This window comes from Mobula hypostoma, chromosome 17 (assembly GCF_963921235.1).
Source record: "Mobula hypostoma chromosome 17, sMobHyp1.1, whole genome shotgun sequence".
In the NCBI taxonomy this organism is placed as follows: Eukaryota; Metazoa; Chordata; class Chondrichthyes; order Myliobatiformes; family Myliobatidae; genus Mobula; species Mobula hypostoma.
Genome location: NC_086113.1, coordinates 47,878,984 through 47,897,120, shown reverse-complemented (window position 1 = coordinate 47,897,120; position 18,137 = coordinate 47,878,984). Strand labels below are relative to the sequence as shown.

Sequence of the window (18,137 nt, the reverse complement as noted above, 5' to 3'; positions counted from 1 at the left end):
TGTAGTTTAGACCTGTTTTAAGCTTCTTATTTATCATACCCATTTATTTTCTCACTGTTCTTAATGAATACAAACTCAACGAGTTCATGTTTTGTGTTCCAGTGTCCATTATTCAATATTTATCCAGTTAAAATATATTATCTTCTCTTAGCTCACATAAGGTTTCCATCTTCGGAAAGCTTGTCAGTAGGCGTGAGTATTCTTTCATTTAATTCACTGAGTCATCAACATAAAAAACAAATCACTCCATTTCTACTATATGACTCACAATGGAATCTGTATTTCAAACTACAATAAAAATTTGAAATCATTACTTAATCCTCAGCTATAATGTTTCCAAATGGTAACCATTGAACACACAACTGACATGGAATCATGGTAAACATTAAGTATAACTTCCTCTCAATTTTTCTAAAGCAGTTAAATAATTGTGTCAAATTCTCAGTTTCCTCTTTGATACAGCAAGATATCCTCACAAGCCTAGAGCTGTTTCAGGGGAATTTGCAATATAGTAAGATAGAAATCAAAGCAGCTAATTTACATTTTTCAAGGTTCCACAAACAATTAAGAGCCAGACAAAGTTAGTGACAGATAAAATAAGTTTTAAAATACATACCAGGCTGGTTAAATTGAACATGGTGGTGGATTTAAGATAGCTATAGGTAAGGATAATATGGACCCTGCAGGAGAATATTAAATTGGAGCAGGACAAATTCCAAGACCGTTAGGCAGGAAAAAGGGAGAGATAATTGGGAACATTTGATTTTGGGAATCTCCACATCTGACATGCGGAGGGTGTTTAAAGAACAGCTGCACAGAGTACAGGACAGGTATATTCTAGTCAGAAGGAAGGACAATGATGGCAAGATAAAAGAACCTTGGATGTTGATAGAAGTAATGAATTTAGTCAAGATGAAAAAGGAAAAGTAACTAAAGCCTAGGAAGCTAGAATCAAACAGAACCCTTAAGCATTATAAAGAAGCCAGAAAGAAACTCAAGAAGGGAATTAGGAAAGCCAGGTGGTGCCATGAAAAGTCCTTGGCAAGTAGGAATAAAGAAAATCCCAAGGCATTCTATACATAATGTACATCAAGAACAAAAGGATAACTAGAGAGAGGGCAGGTCCAATCAATGATAAAGGAGGGAACATTTGCTTGTATGTGAAGGATGTGGGTGAGGTCCTTAATGAGTAACTTACATCAGCCTTCAGCAAGGAGAAGGATGTGGAGGATAGGGAGATCAGTGCTGAGCATATCGATATGCTAGGGTATTTTGAGGTAAGAGAGGAGAAAGAGTTCAATCTGTTTAGGTGTAAGTCCCCAGGGCCTGCTGGGATATACCTCAGGTTATTGAGAGAGGGAAGAGATGAGATTTCTGGGGCCTTGACCAGCATTTTTACATCCTCGCTAGCCACAGGCAAGATCCTGGAGGACTGTCAATTAGGTGATGTTGTTCTATTATTCAAGAAGGTAACCAGGGATAATCCTGGTAACTATTGACTGGTGAGTCTCACATCAGTAGTAGGGAAGTTACCAGAGAGAATTCTTAGGGATAGGATTTATGAGCATTTGGAAAACCATGGACTAGTTAGTTTTGTGTGGGGCAAGGCATGTCTTACCAACTTGACTCAGATTTTCTAAAGAGGTAATGAGGATGATTGATGAAGGTAGAGCTGTAGATGTTGTCTACATGGATTTTAGTAAGGCGTTTGACAAGCTCCTTCATGAGAGGCTCATCCAGAAGATTAAGATGCATGGAGTCCATGGTGAATTAGCCATTTGGATTCAGGGGTGGCTTGCCCATAGAAGACAGAGGCTAGCAGTCAAAAGGACTTATTCTAGCTGGAGGTTTGTGATTAATAGTGTTCCGCAGAGATCTGTATTGGGACCTCTGCCATTGGTAACATACACATATAAATGACCTGGATGAAAATGAAGATGGATGGGTTAGTATGTTTGCAGATGATATAAACATTGGTAGTGTTGTGAATAGCATAAAAGACTGGCAAAGAATATCGCGTGATATAGTTCAGTTATAGATATGGGCGGACCAATGGCAGATGAAGATTAACCCGGTCAAATGAGAAATGTTGCAGCTTGGTAGGTTAATAGCAAACAGACAGTACACTCTTAAGGTCAAGCCCTTTAACACTGTTAATGAGCAGAGGGATCTTGGAGTACACATTCATAGCTGCCTGAAAGTGGCTACACAGGTTGATAGGGTGTTAAGAAGGAATATAGCATGCTTGTCTTTATTGGTCAAGGCACTGAATTCAAACGTCAGGAAGTTTTGTTGCAGCTCTGTATAGCTCTGGTTAGGCCGCATCTGGAGTATTGTATGCAGTTCTGGTCACCCCATTACAGGAAGGATGTCAAGCCACTGGAGAGGATGCAAAAGATTTGCCAGGATGCTGCCTGTTTTGGAGGGCATGTGCTATAACAAGGCATTGGACAAACTTGAGTCGTTTTCTCTGGAGCACTGGAGGCTGAGGGGAGATCTGACAGAGATTTATAGGATTATGAGAGGCAGAGATACAGACAGTATCTTTTTCCCAGGGCTGAAATGTCTAATAGCAGAGAACATGCATTTAAGCTGAAATGGAGTAAGTTCAAAGAGATGTGAGGGACAAGATTTTTACACAGAGACCGTGGTGGATGCCTGGAATGTGCTGCCTGGGGTGGTGGTAGAGGCAGGTACATTAGGGATTTTTAAGAAGTATTTGCGTAGGCACATGAATGTGAGGAAAATGGAAGGATATCGACATTGTGTAGCCAGAGAGGATTAGCTCAGTTGGCCATTTAGTTACTATTTTAATCAGTTCGGCACAATATTGTGTGCTGGTGGGCCAGTTCCTGTGCTGTACTGTTCTCTGCTCTGTGTTCTATGGTAAATAAAATCATATAATACAAACCAATAATATCCATCAGTAACCATATGGAAGTCTGAGTGAGGAAGGGTTTTCAGTCGAAGGAAAAAAATCATGTGGGCATGTTCTGGGTGAATTTATGATGATTAAAGTGCATTGCAAAATGGAGTAAACATCCCTCTGTCTTGCGCTGCTAAACTCAACCCGGTTATTGTTCAATACTAACATTAGATTCTGGGGAAGTCACTGATAATACTATAGACCAGCATTAATGTGCATTTCTTTATCAGATCCAATTTCTGTATATGAAAAAAGGTTAAGGAATAGTAGATATAGATGTATTAAGAAACCATACAATAATATTGCAGCAACATACATCAAAGTTGCTGGTGAACGCAGCAGGCCAAGCAGCATCTGTAGGAAGAGGTGCAGTCGACATTTCAGGCCGAGATCCTTCTCAGGACTAACTGAAGGAAGAGTGATATTGCAGGTCAAACTTCCAGTCTAAAATAACTAAGAAATAACTCTGGAGAACAAGCATAACTTATTTAAAATGAAATTTCAATTTTAATTTCTCGAAATATGCGTTAGGATTGCTTTCTCATGCTATGCCTTAAGAATTTGAGTAATTGTATCACTGTACAACAGTATTTACACATCATTTTTACCACAGCAAAATCTCCCAAGCTGCTTTACAGGAGCATAAAAAGGCAAACTTTGACATGCAAGGAGATACTACAAGCTCCATTTGACACAATAGTATGCTTTTAGAAATTTCCTAAAGGAGATGAAGTTTGAGAGGCTTAGAAACTCTATGAATTCAAAGATATGGGCCAGAGCATCTGAAGGAGCAACCATCAGTGATGAAGTGGAAATATACGAGTTAGAGGAGCTGGAAGATTTTGGTCTGGTTGTAAATTAGTCTATTATTGCCATATTGAGGTGCAGTGAAAAACTTTGTCTTGCATGCCATGCATGCAGATCATTTCATCCAGTCAGATTACTGAGGTAATACAAAGGAAAAACAATAACAGAATTCAAAATAAAGTGTTAAAATTACAGGACAAAGAGTGATACAGGCAGTCAATAAGGGGCAAGGCCATAGGATATAGACTGTGAGGTCACAGTCTTATTACATCAGGGACTGTTCAGTAAGCTTATAACAGTGGGGTTGAAGATAAGTTTGAGTCTGGGGTAATGTGTGCGCAGGCTTTTGTATTGTCTGCCGATGGGGTGGGGGGGAGAAGAGACTGTCTGAGTGGGTGGGGTCATTGATATAAGGCCAATTACGGAACATAATGAGACCTTGAGGGGACTCACTATACCAATCCCAAACAGGGTGATGGGTGTTTGAGACTTGGTGTAAGTTTTGTAGAGACATCAGGTTATTTAATGTGCTGATTGACTGAAATAAGAAATCTCCAGGACAGCATAGTGAAGTCTAGAAATAAAGGCAGGGGCAAAGATTTCAATAGAGGATAGTCTGAGACAAGGTTATAGTCCCCTGTTGATGGTAAAGTAGAAAGCTACAGTTGAGACACAAGAGGAACTTAGAGTGGAACCTGGAGGTAACAATCAATCTATTGGACGAACTCTGTGGGTCGAGCCACATCTGTGCTAAGAGAGGAATTGTCGACGTTTTGGTTCAGAACCCTGCTTCAGAACTTATAGTGATTCATATAGGAAGACGAGGTTGTAAGCGATCCAATCCATCTTCATTTGGAAAGAAAAACAGGTGGAAAATACCAAGGCTTTAATCTTTTCATTCAGTGGGGAAAAATCAGTTCATGCAGTACTGGGCATGGGTCACGCAGACAATTAACAAATCTGCCCGAAAACATTCACCTCCTAGCCCATAGTCTAAAGGAAAACACAAAGCGTTTCTTCCACAGAAACTCCAACTAACTTCAGCAATCCTGCTTTGGTTTGCAAAGTTTTATTTGCCAAACACACAGTAGCAACCAGCCGCTGTTTATCCGGGCAGGGCACCTCCCCGACCGCCGCCTATCGAGTCCCGGCTCAGTCCCAGGTCAGAGCGGCGCAGGCGCGCGGCGGCTCGGCGTGCCGGCTCTGGGACATTCGCAGCAATGGCACGGTGCTGACAGCCAGACAGCAGCCGCCAGCGCAGGAGGAAGAACAGCGGCTCCGGAGAGCCCGCCCTCGCCACGAGTCGGAAATCTCCAGGCAAGGTGCGGTTAAAAGGGAAGGGAAGGGGTGCCCAGGTAAAAATGCAACGTTAAAGGTGGGCTACGGTGTGAGTGGCTGGCCGAGACAGGGGGAAGGCTGCTCACTGTTCCCGGGACAGCAGTCTGGGTTGGGGGTCAAATTTATCTCCGGCACCCCGCTCACAGTCAGCCCCTGCCTGGGCAACAAACCGTTGTTGCTCTCGAAGTCCAACATCTTAAAAAATATTTAAATATATACATAAAAACATAATATTTATGTGTTAGTGACAGTTTATTTGAGATGTGAACTATGCATCTTATTACTTTTTTGATACAGTCTTCAGATAGATGTTTTTGCCCCGAAGCAACAGGAAACAGGCTGAAAGTTAAGAGGTTTTCTTTTTGGTGTCCAGCGGATGGACTGCTATCGCTGGATTGAGCTTGAGTGTCGTGTTTGCAGGTGGGCTGCAGGCCGAGTCTCCAGCTTGGGCCGTGGTGCTGGTGGTGTCGACGGAGATTTCAGCACCACGGCGAGCACCTCGGAGTGGCACCTGGGAGAGCAGGCATGTGGCTAGAGCAAGGTGCCACGCCATCTTTACACTTTCAGAGATGGAGGGCAGTAGTGGCTGTGATGGAAAGGTATATTCAGATTCATGTGCTAATGTTCTGCCTAAAGGGCTTCAGCAAACAAACACTTTTAACACAGGCTGGCGCAGATGTTTTAGGATTACACTCCAAGTCTGAATTAGGTTATCAAATAGAGCGCGTTTAAAGGGCTAGGCTCAAAAATCAAATATTTATATTTATAATGTAAAAGTTAATCAAAATTAAAGTTGATCAAGATCTAATTCACCCTTTGGTAACCTGATCTACAACATACAATATCCTAAATGTGGTCACAGTGAAAATATGTTGCTAAGAATTCTATGGACAGCCTACTCTATAAGAGTAAGACAATATATACTGTGGCTTATTTCAATATCAATGTCCTGTGTAAAACTAGCCATGTCTCACAACTTCCTGTGATGAAGGAAAATATTAGGGGTGAGCGGATGCAAGACTATTCAAGATGATAGGATTCAAGGATGAAAATCCATACATTTGAAAAATTAGCAGTGCACTTTAACAGGGAAGCTAAGGATTTTGAATATGATGTGTTGGGATGAAAAGGAAAGATTGATGTTTTGGCTAAGACACAGGTAATACAATGCATTGGAGCTTTTGGTGTGTTACATTTCATGAAGAGTGGAACCAGAAAAAATAGCAAGGAAGATGAGTGATATACTTGGATATGGTGAATGAGGACCTGTCCCTGTAAAACTGAGAAAGGATTATTATGAAGTTGGGAAAAGATTGTCCTGATGGTAGGTTCTGATGGTCAACTCAAATTCAAAGAGGGCTACATTAAAGAAGAATCAAGGATTAGCTGGAAAGAGGCTAGTTTGCTGAGTTTTCAAGAAAGAGACAATCATTAGATAACAATGGTTGCAGATATGTGGAGCTGCTACATTTGGATGCTGATTCCATATTTTGTCACTCCTCTGGAGGCAACTAGCAATGTCATCCAGATATGAGCTTAACCTATTAATTTAAAATGAATTGAAATGTTAAGAATAATGAATACCTTATCTTGAAGGTGCTGGGTGCTAGAATGATGGTGATCTTCATAGTTGATGATGAGAATTCAGTGTGTCTTGCATGAACTCGCTGCTCATGACTTGCTCTAACTATTTGGAAACCTGTATCATTAATGTGAAAGAGGAAGTTGTAGGGCCTACTTCTTTGTGAGCAACAATGATTCTCATTTATATTTGGTAAGTGGACAGGTCAGATTCCAAATGCCGAATTGGTTGCATTTAACCATCTGGCCAAACACTGACTTCTTTGGATTTGCATTTTGGCTCATGCACAATCACAGTCACTTGCCAAGATTTTATACATAACAAATTGTTCCAATCAGTGAGATATTAAATGTCATATTAAATAATGTGAAAGACGTCTTTCGTTTAAAAAAAAAGTCATTAAAATCAAGCTAATAGTTATAGACCTTGGGCTTCATAATATCCTTCATCTGGTATTGTACAAAATTAAAACCTATATTAAATATTCTGAATTAACCGTGATTATTTTTCATAAAATACTGTGTATCTTCTTCCTCCGTATTGCTGTGAAGTAATAAATGGAAAACCTTTGTAAATACTCATGATGTATTATCTGTTTCCACAAGAAGCAACAGATTGCATGGTTTATTGTTGCTATGTTAAGTAACATGATCATTTCCTGCAGATACAAATTGATTAGCTGAGGGTCAGAGTCAAAATAATTATTCAGAAATCAATAATATTATTGATGGTAAATTACGGCAAATCAAAGTACTCAATGCAGAATGAAAATAGTTTATTCTTATTTATGGTTGCCATGCATATTTGAGGAAGAACTCACTTACACATGCTTTTTCATAGCAGAAGTTTTGATATAGTTGTGAAACCTTACCAACTGTTTTGGATGAAAGTAGCATATTTGTTGACCAAACATAAGTTTTTCATGATCTACAGTTTGGAATGCAGCTGTAAAAGATGAGTCTATGTGCTGAGATATGCCAGCTGCAGAACACTAACCACAGTGCAGATGCATTGCCCCAACGTTATGGAGTCCGATCATACCTACACCAGTTCTATGAAGACTGCACTGCGACCATCTGGGAGCATGATGACAGTTTTCAGATTAAGAGATCCCCAAGTAGATGGAGCTCTATCTTCTGGAAGGTATGAATGATATTGCTCTCAATAACATCAATCAATTTTTAGTTTTATTGGTCAGGAACTGGTGGAAGATAATAGTGAGATCATGATGTCTGCATGTCAAAGTACTTGATTAGCTGCATAAAAATGGCAGAAATCTGTGGGGAAAAATATGTCAATGAGCTCTAATTCTCAAATTACAAATTTCCTATGTCGCTCCTGGTTAAGTAAAATTAGTCAGGCTTCTGTGAGGCTCCTTGCTCCATGCTATGATGTTGTTCTGTTTCTACCACTGAAATTAATTAATTTTAACTGTAGCCATATCGTGCTGATAGTTGATAATAAGGACCTGGGTAGTGATATGATTTTGATGCTACTCAGTGATTAAGGCCCAGAAAAGCAGCAATGAAGCTGTGGAGTTCCACCCCATCAGGTAGTAAATCGTGGTTTTTAGTTTCTTATCTTACCATCTGTGTTCAATTTCCCACTTCCCTCCTTACCAAATTCTTTCATCCACTTCTCTTGCATTCCCTTCCCAATTGTGTGTTGTTCAATATTCTTTAAATTTAATTGGTTAAAGATATAAACCATTAGCCTTAACATCCCCAGAGCCTGAGAAGCAGATTTGACTTCACAATGTCATCAATTCCGCTATCTGTGATGCAATATCATGTGACTAAAGAGCTAATATATAAAAGAATTTAATTCACAGTGTTCATCATGAGATGTGCTGCTTCAACAACTCCTGGGCCAACAGGGATATTCATGTGTTAAAAATGAAAAATTCATGTGCATTTCCTCGCAATATCCGCCCCCAGTTATCATGCTTTTGTAAAAAAAAACTGCGTATCCTTTCAGATTCCTATATAAATATATTCCTTGACAGTGGTTATACTTCATTTCACATTTCCATGCTTTTCAGTCTGCACTGCATTGAGAATCCTCCACTCCAATTTGCAAATGGCCACTTTATACTACCTCCAACGGGATCCCACTACTAAGCACATCTTTCCCTTCCCCCCCTGCATTCCGCAGGGATCGCTCCCTACGCAACTCCCTTGTCCATTTGTCCCCCCCATCCCTCCCCACTGATCTCCCTCCTGGCACTTATCCGTGTAAGCGGAACAAGTGCTACACATGCCCTTACACTTCCTCCCTTACCACCATTCAGGGCCCCAAACAGTCCTTCCAGGTGAGGCATCACTTCACCTGTGAGTCGACTGGGGTGATATACTGCGTCCGGTGCTCCCGATGTGGCCTTTTATATATTGGCGAGACCCGACGCAGACTGGGAGACCGCTTTGCTGAACATCTACGCTCTGTCCGCCAGAGAAAGCAGGATCTCCCAGTGGCCACACATTTTAATTCCACATCCCATTCCCATTCTGACATGTCTATCCACGGCCTCCTCTACTGTAAAGATGAAGCCACACTCAGGTTGGAGGAACAATACCTTATATTCCGTCTGGGTAGCCTCCAACCTGATGGCATGAACATCGACTTCTCTAACTTCCACTAAGGCCCCACCTCCCCCTCGTACCTCATCTGTTACTTATTTTTATGCACACATTCTTTCTCTCACTCTCCTTTTTCTCCCTCTGTCCCTCTGAATATACCTCTTGCCCATCCTCTGGGTCCCCCCCCCCGTCTTTCTTCCCGGACCTCCTGCCCCATGATCCTCTCGTATCCCCTTTTGCCTATCACCTGTCCAGCTCTTGGCTCCATCCCTCCCCCTCCTGTCTTCTCCTATCATTTTGGATATTCCCCTCCCCCTCCAGCTTTCAAATCCCTTACTCACTCTTCCTTCAGTTAGTCCTGACGAAGGGTCTCGGCCTGAAACGTCGACTGCGCCTCTTCCTACAGATGCTGCCTGGCCTGCTGCGTTCACCAGTGACTTTGATGTGTGTTACTTTATACTATCTAACTATAACTAAAGGTATAAAATGTTAAAAATAAATAACAATGACAAGCACATACAATGTTAAAATGGATATTATAACTGCACAAATGGAATCATCCCTAATAATAACCAAACTCCTAGGTATCTAGATATGTCTAACTACTCATCAAAGTGGCAGTACTGTATAGGTTGGAACTTTTCTGGTATCTGCAAAGCATAAGCATTCTGATTGTTGCACCACACTTCACATTAAACCTTGCATAATTATGTTAAAACACAAGGATTTCAATCTTGCTTTCTTGAGCTGAGAAGCTAATTTATTTCTAAAGTTGCCAATAGATTAAACCATCACACATTTCATTAATATTTGAACATTACCCAATAAAGATGCAAATTATTGCAATCTCATGATTCCAGAAAGACCTTATACTGAAAAATAGGTCAGTATACCTTTTAAGTCAATCTCAAAATGTTCATTGTCACGTATCTCATTGAGCGAGCTGTAATTTTGAGCTGGTGATTGTAGAATTGACAGTATTTTCAGATTTTATTACTGCAAAATGTCTATATATATATTGAGGTTTTTAAATCATGTAAAATGCTTTGTTATGATTTTATAGGTTGGACTAACAGCTGGGATAACCATGCTTCTTATAGGATTGGTAGTAATTGCAACTGGCTATTTGGTGCCACCAAAAATTGAAGCATTTGGAGAGGAAGAGGAAGATTTTCTGGTGGTGGATGGGCATGCAATCCAATTCAACATGGCACTGGTTATTTGTAAACTGGCAGGTGCTATCCTCTTTTGCATTGGAGGGATGATAATGGCTGTCTGCCTCTTGATGTCTGCCTTTGCCACAAGTTACTCCAAAGAGGAAAAATACCTTCAGCAGAAATTTAAAGAACGCATAGCTGAAACCCAGACTTCAAGCAAACCCATAACTAAAGCACCTGCTCCAGGTGAACGTAAAATTCCCATCACCTTATCCAAAGTACACAATGTGCAGCCTCCATCGGAGACCTAAACTGTAAATAGTAAACTGTAAATTAGCTGTATCAGAGCAGGTCTTTTTAAATGTTTTACCATATTTTTATAGCAGTTTAGAGACAGCTTATGTATCCAACTACTAAAATTCAAATTCATGTCTTTATTTAGTAAGTTAGTCGTGTGAAATGTCTAATGCAAGATTCAGCCTCATTTCAATCTTATGAGACAATTTCTTGGAAGCTGTAACATGCAGATGACTTTGTTCCCAAAGTGCAATTGCTTTTATGTGTATTTGAAAGAAATTAAAGTATTTGAGTGATAACTGAGCCAAATTTTTATTTTTTTTTTACCTTTTTCCTCTACTCTACTTTCACCTATGGTTTTAATTTCCTAATTACAGAACACCTTAATGTATTGCACTTGCTTCCAGAGCCACCTGGAACTGCAGAATTAAATCAGAATTAAAACATGTAAATACAGATCCTTTATTTTTTTCTGTAGGATAACACAGGTGAGTAGAACAAACATGGTCTTGTTGCTAAGCTGTTGGTCTCACTTTAATAAAACAAGAGAAACTGGGTAAGAACTGTTACTACTGGGAAACCATTTCATAAATCATCACTAACCTACATTGTTAAAATGGAATAGAGAGAGCTGCACTCCCCAATGACTCTACCTTGCTTTACTAACATGAATACTTGGTGCTGATATTGTCTCTAAAGTGAAAATAATTACCCACTTGTTGAAATCCCTACCTTTGAGCATGAGTTTGGAAAGAAAAATGATCACAAAGTGCAACACAACATCATATTCGTCATTGAACAACAAATAAAGATATAAATGGAAATTATTAATTCTTATTTATATACTATATCAGAATTACCAATTTCTCGGTTTATATATTGTACCATTTCAGGAAAGAACTATAGAGCTTTTTGTGTGTGTGTGTGTGTCCATTGAATAGGATAGTTTTATTCAAATTCCTAGAGTTAAGCAAAAGTAGGGGAGTTACTTTTCATTTACTTTGTTTCTTCTGTGAAATTCTATTTTAAAATTCAAGTTTTCAGTATTATGTAATATGTGTACAGTATAGTGAATACAGTTACAAGGGAAAGCAGTAGAACGGCCCAGGAGAATGCTTTATCTGCAGTATTGGGCCTATTATTTTAAGCGCCTCATGGTCATGTAGGGTTTTACCTGGAGCAGTCTCACACAACCTTGCTCTCTCTACATGACAGCATGTTGCTCTTTCATTGTCTTCCTCTAGCAAATAATTGACCTTCACAAGAAAAATCAAAAATGTCACCAAGTCACTTTATTTACAGTGCAGTAATGAAATATAAAATAGAGCACATTATAACTCAACTTGCCAAGGAAATATTGATAGCATTAATGTGTCAATATGAATGATGCATTTTATACAGATACTAGTTTCTAGGAAACATTAATGTCAATAAAGGATGGTTTATTTACACAGTCTGAAAGGCAATGATGAATGCTATCACCCTAATGCCATTGGTGTAACATCTATAATATGTGCAAAATCTTAAGAACAGTTTTTTTCCCCTCACTAAGCAACTATGATGAGTTCTGCAGTTTTAACAGTGACTACAGTTGAAACATTAACAACGTACAAAGGAAATTACAAGATATTACATCAATAATAGTGTGTTAATTACTCAGGCCAATAATCTATTACACCTAGTGAGAGAAACATGTGAAAGGATAATAAGTTAGGTTTTATTCTGTCAAGCAATATTTTACATTTCTATCAGTTGGGAACCTTGCCCTCTATCACGATGGGTAATAAACCTGGTCACTGGACAACTGAAATAAATAAAACAATGGTTTAGAAAGCAACTTTCACCATTGGCTGGCAATAATTGCACATGCAATGCTTGATTAAGGGCAAAGGTAGAGTGCCTCATTTAAATTCTGAAGATCCTTTTGGATGAGCTTGGCTGCATAACACAACAATTTAGAATATAATCCCTTTGTGATCTGGACCCGAACCCAGACAGAAGATGTGATCCATTGCTCTCAGTCCATTGTTCAGCATTTACACTACAACATGCCCATAAAGTGAAACTGAAAAGGCAGTGACATTTAAAGATCACAATTATATCTGACCAAGGAAGAAGTTCCAGTCATGGGTTTAGATCTTGTATTGGGTTGACATTGTTGCACAGAATGAAACAAGAAATAGACTCATAACATGATTTTGAAAGAAAATTGTCTTCAATATTTAATTTCAGGGATGGGAGTGGGTGGGTTGGAAGAGGGTGCTATCATTAACCCAATAGTTCTGTGGTCTTAAGATTAATTGGAATCAATGCTTAACCAGAATGTAAAATGGATGATCAATTCCAAACTGTCCAGGACAGACTTCACTCTGTTGTATTCCCACAATATTTTGCTTTCATTTCAAATCTACTCGCACAGTTTGCTTGAAATATCCTTTCTATTATCCCAATTCAATTGACTTTTATAGATTTTTCATTTGACCCAGTGATGTTTGCTTAGATATCTTATAATCTGCTGCCTTTCTCTTCCTCATTTTTTAAATGATACATCATAGATCATAAAACATACAAAGTAAAATAAAATTTACCTATCTCCCACATACTTAGTACTAATGGCCACAGATTCATTGACTTTGAAAGAAAACCCGCAAGTGCCACAGTGTCGAATTTGATACTTACAATGCCCAGCTGCCTTTCCCTGCACTGCACAGTGAACTAAGCGCAGCTGAGTGAATCTGCACTGTTAAACATTTCTATATGTTCTGCCTCACTATTCCCTCCAATTCCATCAATCCCAATTATGCCAAGAATAGTTCTGGAATCTAATCAAAGTGACATACTGAAGGATGAAAGAAGGCTGCAAGGATCTAAGAATCTTTTAAATAGTGGTTTGCAGTGAAATCACTAATTACCTCAACATGTTTAGAAATGGTATCAAAAGTACCTGTCACAGTCCGTCCATTTGAAGTAACATAGAATACAGCACAAAATGTAAGGTGGATACAGCATTCACATGGGTAATTCACTATTTTTTAAATGGTGTAAGATGCATATATTCATAACTGGTAACTGTTAAGCTTTTGGATTGTTGTAAACAAAAGCACCTACAACTTTACTTAGATCCTTTGGAGATGGTAATCTGTTACTCTTGCCTGATCCGGTTGTATTTAGCTGCTGTGCCTCAGAAACAACCAAGCAAGCCGCGTGTCTATGTCATTAAGCGGCAGCAGTAGCTCAGAAAGGTGACGCCGCACCTTCTCATGAATAATTGGAGACAAACATGGAGAGATATAAATGCTTGCAATGGCAACAACCCACAAGGAACATAAAATATGGCTTAATCACATTCATCTTAACTGGTGGAAAGTTTATCTGAACAAATAATTTATTCCATTAAACATTTATCTTTTATGCCTTTGATATAAAGGCAGAGCTTTAGAAATCCTTGAAGGGCATTGGAATATTTTGACATTATCATCTTCTTTCTACCAGCCTTGCAGATGAATCCCCACAAAAAAAGCATGTTCACCCATGCTGAGCATTAAATGTAGCAACATCATCAGCACTTGCATTGAAGCACCAACTCTACATCAGTAGCAATTTGTTCAAAAAATCATTAGCTAATTCTTCCATTGGCATGGTTAGTTCATTATCTCGCAAGTGCTGAAGCTTAATTTTTTGAAGCAGGGAAATTGGAGTCGTCGATCCTTAACTTTTGCCACAGTGTTTTCATTATTTCATCTCATCTGCTGTACAGTGTGTAGCATGTGGCCACAGCATATCACCCATAGCTGATTCAACTAAACAGCCGACAAATATCATACTGGGCAGCAGGCATTAAATGTGACTTCTATAAGTCATAATAGATAAGAAAATGTACAACAAAACAAAAACTCATACTTGTTGACTTATTTTATATATATATATGCCAACGTGTAATCACGTACCAATCCTAGTGATAGTTGTACCTTTATTGTTGCTCCAGGAATTCAGAAAGCAAAGTACAAATCTCTCAACAGAGATTTAGTTTTGTTGGAGTATCTGGATTGGAATATTTGTTCATTTCACATTTCCTACTTAGATTTTGCGGGAACCTCTAAAATATAATTGAAAACAGGCTATTTTAAATTTTATCAATACTATTTCCTTGCTCCCGTTTTAATAGGAACTACCAACATAAGCAAGTTATGTGGTAACCAGCCTTCCAACTGGGAGAAGCACGACGGTTCTCCCATAGCCAAGGAGGGTACAATTACAACTTGAGGAATTTGGATAGGTAGTTTTCAAAACAAACATGGGCATTAGAGCTTACAATGGAAATAAAAAATAAGGCCAAATATAGTTCTTCCTAATTGGGGAAAAATTATATTTATGTCCCCTGGTCATAATACTCCCTGCACTTCATTTAAAATTATATGTACTTGATTATAAACAGGCCAACCACAGAACAACAACAGCACACTGAAACAATTTTGTCCTTATCAATTCACAGTTCCAGCCAGGGGAGAAACTGTAATCATGACATAAAAGGTGGGAAGAAAATGAAATGTATGGAATTGTGCTATGTTTGCCAACTTGTAATGTGCTGTAAGTTCACAGAGCCAAGACAGCACGTCCTGTGGCCGATTGAATAATTTCTTTTCCATCTGTTTCCAGAGGTTTGGGTATGCTTTCTGCAGGACTTGCTAATATTTCTTCCAGGTTATTATCATCCTGTGTAAAGCAAAAACAAAAAGGGGAATGTAAAGATCAGTACTAATAGCCATACTTTTATTTATAGTGGCAAATCCGTTTGAAATGCAATAAGGATGACACAACGGTAATTTATTTTTGAAAAAGAGCACCATAAGACAAATATAATGCTAAATTACATATTACCAGACAACTAATAGCCTCCTTCAAGCTGGGTATAACTGAAGATAGTTAATTCACTTTAAATAGGGTGTATTTCAACACACGCACATACACAATAATAACTTTCAAAACTGTAATTGGATCAAGTTAATAACACTGTGCAAATATTGGGCTATGTGTTCAGATAAAAGGATATTCCTAAATTTACACTATTAATTGAATAAACTGTATTCTAGGGATTGGTGTTACCACAATGGTATGTTAACAAAATGAAACACTGAAATACTTGCAAAGACCAACTGCAGGAGTATTGAGGCCATGATCACCCAGCACCAGCTGCAGTGGCTGGGGCATGTGATAAGGATGCCCCCATGCCAGCTACCCCACTGAGTGTTATACGGCCAGCTACATCATGGTCAACGCACAGCTGGAAAGCTGAAGAAGCGCTATAAGGATCAGATGAAGAATGCTTTAAGGAAGTGCAAGATCAGACCCGAGGACCTGGAGGAGGTTGCTGCTGACTGTCCCACTTGTGTAGGGACAGGGTTCGTATTCTGGAGATGGAAAGTACAACCAGAAGACAGCAGAAGAGAGCCAGGAGAAATGCAGCCATGGTTGCCACCACTACTACATATACATGTCCCATCTGCAATAGAGCTTGTGGGTCCAGGATAGGACTGTATAGTCATCAAAGATCTCACTGTTAAAGGAGAGAACGTCGTCATCAGATTTCGATGGACAACCGAAGAAGAAGATGTTAACAGATTAATAAACCAGCAGTGTGGACTATCAATCTGAATATACAAAGTCAAATCCCATCATGGAATATCCATTCAGATTAACAACTTGAAAGTTAAAGAGAAAATATATTGGCAATAATGACCACCAAACTGCAAGGTTTTCATAAAAACCCATTGGGTTACAGTAGAGAAAATCTGGCATCCTGATCCCTCGTGGCCTTTATGTGACTCCAGAATTACAACATTTCTTTCTTTTAACTGAAATGGCTCAGCAAAGTACTCAGTTGTATTGAACCAGCTCCTTAAGAAAAGAAAGCAATACGATGGGATGGGCCACCCACATTGACTTAGGGACAGCTAAGTGGCTTAATAACCTTCAAAGGTCCTCTTCACTAACTTATGGGGTCTGTCGTCTGAAATCAGGGAGATATTCCATAGAGTAGCATCGTAGCTTTGATCGTACATTGGAGACAAGCACCAAACTCCCCCAAACACAAATGCAATTACAACCTTCTGTCCCATCACAGGACCGGCTCAACAAGAATAGTGTCACTGCAGTGTACAGGCAGGAAAGAATATTGCTACAAATACTCAATATTGACTTCAACCATCATTAAGTCTCACAGCATTAAGTTAAACACGGACAAGGAGCTTTGCTCTTGATTATGACTTTCGATCTCCTTCATCTGATGAATCAGTACTCCTCCGCATTGAACCACACGTAGAAGAAGCATACTTAGCAAGGACACAGGATATACGTGGCTTGGTAACATTGTGCTGGCTGAGACCTGAGAATCGGGTTTCCAGTCTGATGCTGCAGGTGGTAATGAACAAACATGAGAGATAAACCAACCTGACCACATCTTCAATTTACTTGTAACAACTACCTATAAAAGTAGTGCCAGAAATTACTTGCAAATGATCCACATGAAAACAGTCCCATCAGCACTCTGAGTATACCACTATGTTATCTTGCACCTTAATCATGATAATGGGACAGGCTTGGAGCAGTTCTGGCAGCTCACAGCTGGACATCTACAAGTTGCAGCAGTACTACAGTCATTCTCCCCACGGCCAGAGAAGTCCATTATCCTAGTGTTACAAACTCTCTTTCAATGAGGACTACAGAATGGCATGCCAGGAGCAGCAACAGTTTTAGCTAATCATCAGATGCTAAGCTGGCATTGTTGCCATACAGGACAATGTGTATGAAAAGCATCGTACAACAGTAAATGATTCAACAGCCATTGGATCAGACCAAAGCTCTACAAACACAAAATACTCTGCAGATGCTGGGGTCAAAGCAACACTCACAACACGCTGGAGGAACTCAGCAGGTCGGGCAGCATCCGTGGAAACGATCAGTCAACGTTTGGGGTTCCGGCCCGAAACATTGACTGATCGTTTCCACGGATGCTGCCCGACCTGCTGAGTTCCTTCAGCATGTTGTGAGTGTTGCAAAGCTCCATATTCCTGACGCATGTAGGTATGAATCATTGGGTGCAATTAAAGAGTTAAAAATTCAAATTAATTTTATTATCCAAGTTCATATATGTCACCTTATACTACCTTGAGATTAATTTTCTTGCAGGCATTCACAGTAGAACAAAGAAATACAATATAATCAATGAAAAACTACACACAAAGATTGCCAAACAACTGATGCGCAAAAAAATCAAAGTGTGTACATACCAAAAAAAAAGATATAAATAAATAAATAATACAGAGAACACGAATTGCAGGGTCCTTGAGAGTGAGCACACGTGTTATGGGATCAGTTCAGAGTTGAGATTATTCAGGAGCCTGATAGTTGAAGGGTAATAACGGTTCTTCAGTCTGGTGGCATGGAACCTCAGGCTC

The 18,137-nt window shown here is 39.4% G+C and overlaps 2 protein-coding genes across 4 annotated transcripts in view; one reads left to right on the top strand and one right to left on the bottom strand.

Moving 5' to 3' along the window:
* nrsn1 (neurensin 1) overlaps positions 1-10,976 on the top strand; it is a 37,072-nt gene extending 26,096 nt beyond the window's left edge. The window contains exons 1-3 of one of the 3 annotated variants that reach the window (XM_063069359.1): positions 4,921-5,055; positions 7,587-7,796; positions 10,293-10,976. In XM_063069359.1, coding sequence (XP_062925429.1) covers positions 7,608-7,796; positions 10,293-10,697 — 594 coding nt within the window. In that variant the 5' untranslated portion in view covers positions 4,921-5,055; positions 7,587-7,607 and the 3' untranslated portion in view covers positions 10,698-10,976. Of the gene's footprint in view, positions 1-4,920; positions 5,089-7,586; positions 7,797-10,292 lie in introns of those variants that run through there. The other 2 variants (XM_063069360.1, XM_063069361.1) reach the window with 2 other exon arrangements.
* Positions 10,977-11,969: 993 nt separating this feature from the next.
* Positions 11,970-18,137, bottom strand: part of LOC134357732 (doublecortin domain-containing protein 2-like) — a 201,925-nt gene continuing 195,757 nt past the window's right edge. The window contains exon 10 of the mRNA XM_063069356.1: positions 11,970-15,396. Coding sequence (XP_062925426.1) covers positions 15,277-15,396 — 120 coding nt within the window. The 3' untranslated portion in view covers positions 11,970-15,276. The remainder of the gene's footprint in view (positions 15,397-18,137) is intronic.